The sequence below is a fragment of the Tiliqua scincoides genome, chromosome 5 (assembly GCF_035046505.1).
Source record: "Tiliqua scincoides isolate rTilSci1 chromosome 5, rTilSci1.hap2, whole genome shotgun sequence".
In the NCBI taxonomy this organism is placed as follows: Eukaryota; Metazoa; Chordata; class Lepidosauria; order Squamata; family Scincidae; genus Tiliqua; species Tiliqua scincoides.
This window is the reverse complement of record NC_089825.1, coordinates 52337947-52349779: the sequence shown is the minus strand read 5'-3', so window position 1 is coordinate 52349779 and position 11833 is coordinate 52337947. Positions and strand designations below refer to the sequence as shown.

Sequence of the window (11833 nt, the reverse complement as noted above, 5' to 3'; positions counted from 1 at the left end):
CCTTTTCTGTGATTACTAGAAGGCCCGGCAGATGCTGGGAACTGAGCTCCTTGAATGGGAAACATCTCACATGCATGTCAATTTTTCTTCAATGCTTTACCAGTCTAGCAGAAAGGAATAAAAGTTCTGTTTCTTCATACTGAACATGAGTCCTGATTTGTGATCAGATTTGTGATTTGTTTTCTTTTTGTAATAGAATGCCATTGCAGCATCAACCTGTCCAGCATAGACAGGCAAAGCACTATTAAGAACATAAGAACAGCCCCGCTGGATCAGGCCATAGGCCCATCTAGTCCAGCTTCCTGTATTTCACAGTGGCCCACCAAATGATTAAAGCCTAGTGGTAGTCCTGGGCTTTTTCCCACCAGGGGCCACCCCTGTATTTGCTACCCCCACCCCTGAACCAGAAGTAATTGCAGAGACATCATCATGTCACTGCAATCACTTCCAGAATTTGGAGGAGATGAATTACACGGCCCAGGCCGAGTGGCGCAGAATTGCAACTGCAGTGGCTGCCACTCTAGACACAATGCCACACTGGGCCATGTCTTTCGTATCCTCCTTTATAAAGGAGGGGGGTGGCTCAGAACAATGCTGAATCGCGGCCAGGGTGACCACAATTCACAGCCACTCTGGGCATGATTCTGTATGTTGTAAACAGGTGGCGGGGGGCAAGTCTGGCAACGCTGCCCCCATAAATGTGGTGCCGGGGCATTTGACCCCATTGTCCCCCCCAGGTACACCAATGTTAAGGCCCTTATTTCCTTTTCTAGATGGGCAGTCTAATCCCATCCCCAGCAGTGCCAAAATGGCTACCGCTACATCCAGCAGCACCTCTGTGGCCGCTGGAGGTTTCCTTGGGGGAAGGGGACTTTCATCCCCTTGCCCCGAGAAAAGTCCCTAGGTTCTGCGATGGGGCTTCGCAAATTGGCTAGTTTGCTGGCGCAGACTTCAGAACCTCTGCGTTGGGCTTTGCTCCGCTGGTCCCATCCTCCTCCCGGGCTGGCCACTCCCACTGCCCTGGAATGCCTCCCCACCACCCTGAAAACCTGCTCTGCCACCTGGTGGGCAATCTTACTGCAGCCGGCACCAAAGAGTCCCAGCACAGTGCTGAGGCCCAGCACTGGCAGTCCCTCCTCTTTGGGTGTTGTGGACATGTCTGACAGCACATTTGTGACACCCAGTGCCGGAGCTCAGTGCCAGCACTCAGCCCACATACCATTGGGCTCTCAGTCTGTTTTTACTACTTCTTGATGAGCAAGACAATGGGATTTGTGATTAATATTAGCTTGTCTCTAAATTGTGGGTGGTGGGTGCTTGGGCGCCTCACATGGCAGCGACACTTTTCAAAGGACTCCCGTGGGGAGGCTCTGCCTCACCTGCCTCCCACCCACCACACGTCCCAGCTACAAATTCTTCTTAGACACTTGGTTGCAGATGCTTTAGGCTGCAGGCCTAGGCACACTTTCCTGGGAGTAAGCCCCATAGAACACAATGACGCCCTCAGCCCCTAGACTGCCTCCTAGCTTGAGTGCAAGTGCAGATGATCAGGATGGGGTTGTGAGCAAACTGTAGGCCTGCGGGGCAGGGAACAGAGAGACTCCTGGAAGGTGGGAGGGCCTATGTGGGACAGGCAGCCCCCTCCCTGCCCAGGCCCCCACTGTACACTCTGCGTCTTGCCCCCCCCAGCCCAGATTTTGCAGTTAGGCGCAGGGGGAGGGTGGTTGGGGGAAGAAAGGGGAGGGGGAAAGGAGGCCGCTTCGCAGTGGCCGCCGGGAGTTGTAGTTCCTCCCTCCTTTCCCTCCCGGGTCGCATTGTGTCTCTCCTACGGAGGGACTTTATTTCCCAGAATGCCAAAGGAAGCCTGCTGCAGTCACGTGCCGTCTTCTTCGGCGAAGGGGAGGCTAAATAGGAGCGTCGGCCATTTTGTGAGCGAACGTCGCTGCCGCCGCCGCGCCCCGTCCCTGCCCCGCTCCGCTCGCCGCCCTCCGCTTTCTCTGGGTCCTCCGCCTCCACTGCCGAGCCTGAGAGAGCCCCGGGCGCCCCCAGCCGCCGCCGCCTTTTCCCCCCGAGCAGCGCCCAGCCACAGAATCGCATGTCCACTATCCAGAACCTCCAATCCTTCGGTAAGAGCCGCTGCGCCGTCCTTCCTGCCTCTGGAGCCGGGCTCCTGCTCAGCTCACCAGCCCTACCCTGCTTGGGCTGCCTGGTGGTCCCCCGCTCCCCTCACCGCCCACGGAGGAAGCTGCATGGGCTCTGGGCTCCTTCTCTCTCCTCCTCCCCCCGCTTCCATCTCGGCATTTGCCTGTCCTTCACTGCGACCCCCCCAGAGAGCCCCGGCAGGTGCCTTGTGCACAGGGTGACCAGATAGCACCCCCCCAACTAGTGTTCAGAGTGACCAGATGTCATCCCCCCAAAAGAGGACCAGGCACCCCAAACTAGTGCACAGGGTGACCAGATAGCACCCCCCCCCCAACTAGTGCACAGGGTGACCAGATGGCATCTCCCCAAACGTGTCCACTGGGTGACCAGGTGGCATCCCCCAAAAGAGGACTAGGCACCCCTAACATGTCCACAGGGTGACCAGACCAGGTGCCCCAAATGCAGGACATCCAAGAAAAATGTAGAACATGACATGGTAAAAGCTAAGAACACACACATATAAGGATTTCATGTGGTTATTTTAAGCACTATATTGCTTATTATTACGTTTTTACATGTAGTTTATTAATTCCAAGAAGGCTATGTGCTCCTTGCTCACAGGCAAAAGGAGGGCGTTTACTTTCTTTTCCAGGACATGAAGCTAAAAAAAGAGGACATGTCCTGGAAAAAAGGATGTCTGGTCACCCTGTTTGTCCACAACACCTGCAGTCTTTAAATTTTCTGGCTTACAGTCAGAATTGAAACCAGATGGGGCAGCCAACCTCTGTTCCTGCAGCCATTATGAAGAACAATCATGTTCAGGGGCTTTTGGGAGTGGGCCAGATTCCTTCTCACCCATAGTCTCCAGTTCTTTGTTGCCAGACTGCATTGAGAAGAATATTGGCTGAGACGTCTCTCTTCTTTGTTGTTAATGGTAAAAAAGTCTGCTGGTTGGCATTGCTACAGCCACAGTCCTTTCCAGCCTGCTATCCAGATCCTTTGGAAAAAAGATTAACTGAGCAGAGTAGGGCAGACACTTCTCCGCTCTCTCTTGCTCCTCTCTTTCTGCTCCCCTCTCCACCTCCCAATCCGCAGCTGTGTGACTGGAATACTTGCACTTGTTTTCCCTTAGCTGTAATCTGAAACATTGAGCCTGTAATTGATCTTGTTGTGCTTCTCAAGTCTGGGACCTCAGAGTTTTGAATCCTGCTGATAAGAGATGGGGCCAAATTGTCCTGGATGCCATCAGCCAATTTATTTTGAATCTGATCTCTTTCAAGTTATGTGGTTACATTTGGCACTACTGACTATACATGGAAGCTCTGTTTTCTGGAATTTTTACCCTAGAAGTATTTGCCTAACCTTAGTTTAGATTGTTTAGCACTCTAATGAGATGTGTTAGTCAAGATACTAACCCTTGTTCCTGTAGATAATGCTTGATACAAGATAACTCTTGTTCCTCCATAACTAGTCCTTAAGTAAGGTGTCCCTGAAGCTCTCTCTGACTAGCCTACCAGGGCAACATGCAGAATTTCCCATCTGATCTAATGGTTAACCTTGGGGCCTCCAAATTTCTAGTGCTAAATGCCTGTCAACTGTCCTGACAAAATTTGGGTTATTGCCCACTATAGGTCTGGTGTTTGTTTATTCTTGGAGCAGGGGAGGTATTCTCTACCTTCAGCTTATTTGATTGACTCGATCTTGCACCTTGCATGATGGCTGCCCAGTTCAGCTCACCATTCCTGCAGTTGTCTTTTTGGTTTGTCTGGTGTACTGTCTTGGCTGAGAAACTTTTTCTTCCCATTCAGTCTTGTCACCTTTGAAAAGAAGCAAAATTGTGCTGTCTCCATCTAGAGCAACCCTACTACAACTTGCTGAAGAAGGCACAACCTTGTGCCTGTTTTACATTATTGTCTTGATATTCCTTTGTTGTGAGTCTGATTCACATGAAGTCTGTCATGAGTCTGATTCCACTTGTGCCTGTGCATATTGCTTCAGACCACAGGTGGAGGGGCTGATTTGATGGAATGCTCTTACAAAAAATATTCCTACTGATGGAAAATAAGGAAGTTAATGAAAAGGCTGTACTGTTTTTCAATATCTATGGAGCTCTTATTTAGCAAAAACTTCCCTTTACTGCTTTCTCCATTGATGTTGCACCTCTTGGTATATGGAGAGTCATAGCTATCAATCTTAACTCCATTGTCCTTGATGAATAGAAAGCTCTACCATTATTTTGTATTTACTTTATAAGCTTTGCTCTTCCAGGTCTTTTGAAAACTCTGTTCTTATCCTTTTGTTCTACCATTTTAGAACTTGGTGGCTAGTACAGAAATATAGAAAATTTTGATTTGGTGCTTTCACTCCAATTCCGCTTTTTTGTAATTGGAGATAGTCATAGGCTTGTGGACTTGCTCTGCTGTAAGCAAGAATAGATTAGGAGTAGCAGAAGACTTTCTCCTCAACCTTCCTCAGAATTCTGCCTTCTATGCTATGGATTGTCACAGTCTTGAGCTATGCTGATAGACCACTTCTCTGTGTGTAAGGGTGTCTTTTGTTAAGCAGAAGCATTTGGTCACATGAGGGTCAGCTCAAAGTGGTGTAGACCAGGTGCAGGTTTATTACTTATGTGAAAACTAAGGCTTAGATATTGAAGTCCATGAACAGGTTGGTGTCCCTTGCATCATGCAGTTTGCATGAAGATTTAGAATCGGATTTTGAAAATTGCATTACTCCACAATTGAATTGATAGTTGTATTGGGCTTCCTCTTGCCTTGTTTTGCCAAATCAAGTTAGTTGGTTCTGGTTCTTAATTCAGTGTGCAGTTGCAGGGAAGTTCATGAATGTTGGTAGCTAAACCAAACAGATACCTGTGTCTGTTTGACTAGGAACCTTGGAACTAGCTTGAGAATCCTTACTCTAAAGTGCACAGAAGCTGCATAACAGAAGGATTGATGTGCAAGTTCAACTTGGGCTGAAGTTCAACAACGGATCTGCCACAGTTGAGCAGCAGATGAAACATGGTGAAAAGGGAAGAGCTTGTACACATGGGCAAGCCACAAGATTTGTATATTTGAAGTGAAGAAGAGTTGATGGACTTAAGAGACGAGGACAGTGGTTTCATGACAAATGGGTTGCTAGTTTAAATAGGGTTCTGATATGGTTGGATACTTGACCTGGAAATAGGTAAACAGTATCCTCTGCTTATTGTGCTAGAGCAGTAGTGAGTAGTGTTTAAGAGAAGCTTCAAGGCATTTGGGTTTCAGGATTTCTCCATTGATAAATGGTTTGAAAAATCAGGACCCAAGTTTATACTTCACAGAATTGAAAAATATATAAAATACCTATATTTATCTTCTATACCTCTATAAATTTGAGTAGTGAAGAGTACTCAAAGTAATTCATTAACTGAATTAGGTGGTTTTCAAAGAAAAGAAAGCTGCATATGTCAGCTGAGAAAGTCAGTGCTACATGTATGGATGAGAGAGCTTGTGCCAGGGAACTGCTTTCTGCTAACTTGTGTGACTTTTTTACCCTCCAGACCCCTTTGCTGATGCAACTAAGGGTGACGACTTACTCCCGGCAGGGACTGAAGACTACATCCATATAAGGATCCAGCAACGAAACGGCAGAAAGACACTAACTACTGTTCAGGGGATTGCAGATGATTATGACAAAAAGAAGCTTGTGAAAGCCTTTAAAAAGGTAGAACTGTTGGATCCCAAGACTGAAGATGGAGTCTTGCAGAAGTGGGATGTGAATGTTCAGTATCTAATTGTGAAGTGTCAAATGCTGAAGCAGTCCTGAGAATTTAACATTTGTGCTGGTTGCCCTGACAATTCCTAACCATACGTTTTAAAAAGCATTTTGTTTTCTACATAGTAATGGCCATCTAGCTTATTTCAGTAACAAGCTTTTCTGCTGTTTCCTAAAAAGAAGTATCTTCCTAAACAGTGACAGAACCTTTAACACAAATCTAGGCTGCTCCAGTAGAAATATTGCTACAAGAGGACACATGATTTAAATGTTTTTTGGAACAAATACTTGAACTTCATAATGTCTGTCAGCCAATATCAGTCACACTTGGCTTAAATATTAGGATTTAAAGAGTCTGTCTTTGGGAGAGTGGGAAGTGAGGGGGAATACACCTATAGAAAAGAAACCTTTTTGGGATATGCAATAGGAGAGATTGAGCTGTGTGAAATATGGACACTGCATCTAATTTGTGGTGGCCAAGAAGAGGCGTGCCAAGTGATGTAGCTGGGAGGGGTGGAGTTAAGCCAAAATTTGTTTGGAACCCTGCAGTTTTTTCATTCCTTTTTGAACCCAGACCTATGTGGTTCTAAGACAGGGGTACCCAAACCCTGGCCCTGGGGCCACTTGCGGCCCTCGAGGCCTCTCAGTGCGGCCCTCAGGGAGCCCCCAGTCTCCAATGAGCCTCTGGCCCTCCTGAGATTTGTTGGAGCCCACTCCGGTCTGACGCAACTGATCTCAGCATGAGGGCAACTGTTTGACTTCTCATGGGATGAGGGCTACCTCCACTGCTTGTTGTTTCATGTCTGTGATGCAGCAGCAAAGGAAAGGCCAACCTTACTTTGTGCAAGGCCTTTTATAGGCCTTGAGCTATTGCAAGACCTTCATTCATTCATATAAGTTCATCTTTAATATAGCCATTTATGTAAACTTATGTAAATTTATTCAAATTTTAAATGTAAATTAATTTTTTTTCCCGGCCCCCAACACAGTGTCAGAGAGCTGATGTGACCCTCCTGCCAAAAACTTTGGGCACCCCTTTTCTAAGAGAGCAATAGCCGATGTCTAGGAACATCTGCTAGGACCCATCTCAGGAAAACCATGTCCCAAATCACTAATGGGATTTTAGGTACATGTCTTAATGATATAAATGGCTACAAAGGCATATTCAGAACCAGGTAGACTTGTGTTTAGGTCACTTTCAGAAATAACTAAATTTGCTGCTAGCAGTTCTAACGTATGCAATTGCTTCTCTGCAGAAATTTGCCTGTAATGGTACTGTGATTGAGCATCCTGAATACGGGGAAGTGATCCAGTTGCAAGGTGACCAGAGGAAGAACATCTGCCAATTCCTCCTGGAGGTGAAGATTTCCGACTTAACATTTTTGACTTAGCACTTTGAACTGCTAATAAAGTAAACATAAGCCTCTTCAACTTAAAGCAAGTGTTCTGGAAATCTTGGGTATACTTCAAGCCTTGAACATGAAAAAAAGACAGGGTAGGGAAGTGAAGTCACTACCACTAGCTATGAGTTGTATTGTTTGCTCAATTGTAATAAGAGCTCTGTACCAACCTATTTGGATGGGTAGTGGGGTTAACAGGATTTGCCAGCAAGCAAGATTGCTAGTTAATTTATATACTTGACCATTGGATTTATTGTAATTTATCTCAAAATAAGATACTTTTTAAAGTGTCTCTGATTTTCCATGAATATAACCTAAAGTCCTATTCTTTGACACTTGCTGGGTCAGGCCAAAGGCCCATCTAGTTAAGCCCAGACATACGTGGTTCTTGGAGAGCCATAGCCCTGATGTCTAAGAACATCTAGGAGCTTCCTGTATCTCACAGTGGCTCACCAGATGCCTCAGGAAGCACAGAAGACCACAAGAGACCTGCATCCTGGTGCCATATCTAGCATTCTGAGATAGCCTACTTCTAAAACCAGGAGGTTGCATGTACCCATCATAGCTTGTAGCCTCTGAACTTTTTCTTCAGAAATCTGTCCAATCCCCTTTTAATGACATCTAGGCTAGGTGCAATTACCACATCCGGTGGCAGGGAGTTCCACAAATTAACAACATGCTGGGTAAAGAAACATTTTCTTTTGTCCTAACTCTGCTGCCATTCAATTTTAGTGGATGTCCCCCAGTTCTGGTGTTCTCTAGCACTGAAAGCACATGCACAGTATCTCCCCACCCTTGTTGGCTTTGACAGGTTAATTACCTTGTCTTTGTATTGGTGGTGTTTCAGGCTGCAACTACAGGAGGCTTTAGTGCCATGTGTTTCTTTTCTGTAGGTTGGCATTGTGAAGGAAGAACAGCTGAAGGTTCATGGCTTCTAAAGTGTGTGTGCTTCCATGAAGAATTCTGCAGGTTTTGTTTTTACCCAAGCTGGCTACTCTGTGAAATATGATTCTTTGCAGTAAATGGACTTCCCATTCAAAACCTGATTTGCTTTTGCATGACTACAGAAAACATATGGAATGTAGACTAGAAACACATAAGAAAACTGCAGTAAGATGGTAACAAATGATCCTTGCGAACTTTAACACACATTTCCAATGGAAATGTTTTACTGCTGATAGTTCAGTGTATTACTTTTCACCTGATTTAAATGTTGTATTAAAACCATGTGTGTTGCAGCTTAAATAAAACGTCTCTTGTCAGTATGTCTTTTATTTTGGTCACTGAGTGTCTGAAGTGCATTATTTATCACATTTAATGAATTCTAAGCTTTTTGCAGCTTCTTTACTATCTGGAAATGTAGTTAAAAATTTTAGAAGTGTTGATTGAGAAGCAAACTCTGAGCCTAGACTGTGTTTACACACTAAAATGTTTAGACCATACCAGTTCACAGCTTGACTGAGTCTCCTCTACTCCTGGGGTGTCCAAACGTTTTGGCAGGAGGGCCACATCATCTCTCAGTGTCGGGCTAGGAAAAAAATAATCAATTCACATTTAAAATTTGAATAAATGTACATAAATGAATATGCAGGCCACTCCTCGTTGTCTACTAGGGTTCTGTTCCAGAATCCCTTGTGGGGAAAAAATCCATGGATAAAAAAAGTGGAAAAATAGATTTAATGACCCACTTCCAGGTTTATAATAGAATAAGGTTGTGCCTCAACATCCTCAGGGGTTTGATTCCAGGCCTCCCTGCTGATAACATAAAAATGTGTTAAATAAAAGCAGTTAAAAAATTAAAGTGTGTCCCTTTATGCACTTGTGGTTTAAAAACAGCTTTTCTTACTGTTGTAGAGACGTAGTTAGCAATTAGAAATGCAAAGGACCCCCAGCCTTTGCCTGGCTCAGCTGAAGAATGGAATTGCTTGCATGACTATTTCTCTGCAACAGTAAGAAAAGCAGTTTTTTAAACTGATTTTAAAGGAATGGGATTTTTCCCTTTCTCCAGGGATCAACACATTTCTTCTCATTTGCAGCGGCCATTCAAGTTGAGTCAAATTCGTGTATAAAAAATCCATGTATAACAAGGTTGGATCTGTATTAGAGATGGAACTGATATGAATGGAGGTCTTGCAATAGCTTAAAGTCTATAAAAGGCCTTGCACAAAGCAAGGCCGGCCTTTCCTTTGCTGCCGCTGCTGAATCACAGACATGAAACAGCAAGCAGTGGAGGGTGCCCTCGGCTCACGGCTCACACAAGAGGTCAAACAGTCGCCTTCTCGCTGAGAGCAGTTGTATCCGGCCAGCGCGGGTTCCAGCACATTGCTAGACACTCATTGGATATTGGGGGCTCCCTGCGGGCCCCTGGGCCAGGGTTTGCGCACCCCTGCTCTATTGTAATAAACCTGTCTGGAAGCATACTCTGTATTCTCTCTACTCTAAGAAAGCCACACTTTGGAACAGGTTCTGGGGAATTGTCTACCCTCAATAAAGGACACACTTAAAAAAATCTATTTAAACATCAGCTAAAGCAATAACCTAAGAATATTCCAGTTAGAAAAATCTAGCAGCTTTCAGCTTGTTTTTTTGTTCGATACTTTGGAAGATGAAGTTTAGGGACGTAAACAGAAGCAGGTTAGCAATTTTGCAGGAGTAACTCAGGAATTCCTTATGCATTCAGGGAATGTTAATGGTTGATATCCCTGTTTTTCTCCTTTCCCTCACCCATATCATGCTGGACAATTCAAAAAGCATAGTTTAGATTTTGTTTCATTTTTGTTCATCCAAATAGAGGTAGTATAGCATTGTGACTTCTAATGGACAAAGACAATGGAAAGGAAGATAACACAAACCAGTTGACACAAAGAATTCTAGAAGGTTAGTGAGACAGAATTTATATGTGCAGAAATTATGCTGATTCTTCCACATTGAGGCTCATTCTTGCATATGCTTAATGGTTTTATTTTTAGTTACGCTTGCTACCAGTTAACCTGGAGCACATATTAGGCTGACTGGCCTTTAATTTCCCAAATCCCTCCAGGTCTTGGATCCCTGGTCACTTCTTTTTGACTAAATTCTTCAGTGTCAACATCAGGCACAGGTATCTGACCTGTGTTTTCAGCTGGAAAGACATACAGTATGCAAAGAATTCATTCAGCTGCTCTGCAGTCTCCGTATCCTCTTCAAGCTTCACTTTTGTTTTTAGTTTTTAAAACCAAGCTTCAAATGGTAACTGTCTCTCCGGCAGGTTTTCTGCTCTAGTTGTATTTAAAGAAGATGGTTGGGTCCCCATTCATTTCAATATTTTATTTTTAATATATTAGACTTGATGCTACCATTTTATGTGACTGCATTTGGGGGCATGTTATAGAGCTGAACTCTTAACAGGCTTCTATGTATATGCATTTAACAATGATAGTCAATGGGACTTAATCCTGAGTAAATGGGGGTAGGATTGCAGCCGATGATGATGATGATGATTATTAATAATAATAATAATAATAATAATACTGGTATTTATATACCGCCTTTCTAGGTCCTCAGATTTCTCCTCAGACTTTATTCAAGGTAGTTTACATAGGCAGGTTTGTAGTTATTTCTGCTATGCCATTAAAGGTTGTTGAAATTAACATAGGCAGGCTAATTTAAATCGCCGTAGGGATTTTGAAAGAAGGCTCTATCTTTCAAGAGCCACAACCATTCAGATGTTTCGTTCTGATCTGGCCTCCATCCTACCACACTCAGAGCAGATGGAATAACTTGGCTCAGCTTGTCACCTGCTTCAAGGTCGCTCGGTGCCGGTGGCCTTGAACTGGCGACCTGTGGATGTTATCTTCAGGCAAACGGAGGCTCAACCCTCTAGACCAGACCTCCTGCTTGATGATACCACTTCTGGTCATGACATCACTTCTGATGGGTCCCAACAGATTCTCATTCTAAAAAGTGGGTCCAGGTGTTAAACATTTGAAACCACTGCTTTGGGGAATACTGTACATTCTTGTTGAGCTTCCCCAACCAGCATTTTGGTCAGGAGGGCAACACCATGTACTACATTGTTTTCGGGGCCTGGTATTTCAACCCACAATTATCCTGTTGAGGAATCTTCCCCTCTGCCCTGGATTTCTGCATTTATTGAAATTGATACTCCCTTTGACATGTAGAACAGTGTCAGCCTCCAAAACACTCCTCCTTGTGCTTTCTATAGAATTTGTATCCTAGAATATTCATATCTGTTCCTTTGCAACCAAGGACTCAGGCTCCACTACCAGACTTTGGTATTTGCTTATAAACACTTCTACACGGTCTTTTTTCAACCATTGTTAGCATGTGCCTCTTTTCCTGTGGCCTTTTTGATTTGCTGTCCTACCCTATCACATGTTCATTTCCAAATGGTACCCTTTCTTCTTCTGAATAATCTAAAAACATTTAAGACCATTCTTTAGAGGTACTTTGGCCCAAACTGGATGCTACCCAGCTTTTGTCAACCTCCCTGGGTTGAATTTAAAAGCTGCTCTGCAACCTTTTTGATAAGCAGT

At 44.4% G+C, this 11833-nt stretch overlaps 1 protein-coding gene across 1 annotated transcript; it reads left to right on the top strand.

Annotated features, from left to right (window-relative positions):
- The first annotated feature begins 1899 nt into the window (after positions 1-1899).
- Positions 1900-8581, top strand: EIF1B (eukaryotic translation initiation factor 1B). The gene is made up of 4 exons (XM_066628137.1): positions 1900-2126; positions 5684-5847; positions 7155-7256; positions 8192-8581. Exons 1-4 carry the CDS (start codon positions 2096-2098, stop codon positions 8234-8236), a joined length of 342 nt encoding a protein of 113 aa, XP_066484234.1. The 5' UTR covers positions 1900-2095; the 3' UTR covers positions 8237-8581.
- Positions 8582-11833: the final 3252 nt, after the last annotated feature.

Coding starts and splice junctions, on each gene's coding strand:
- EIF1B (XM_066628137.1), top strand. CDS start 2,096: ATGTCCACTATCCAGAACCTCCAATCCTTCG. Junction 2,127..5,683: donor CCAGAACCTCCAATCCTTCG/GTAAGAGCCGCT, acceptor TTTACCCTCCAG/ACCCCTTTGCTGATGCAACT. Junction 7,257..8,191: donor TCTGCCAATTCCTCCTGGAG/GTGAAGATTTCC, acceptor TCTTTTCTGTAG/GTTGGCATTGTGAAGGAAGA.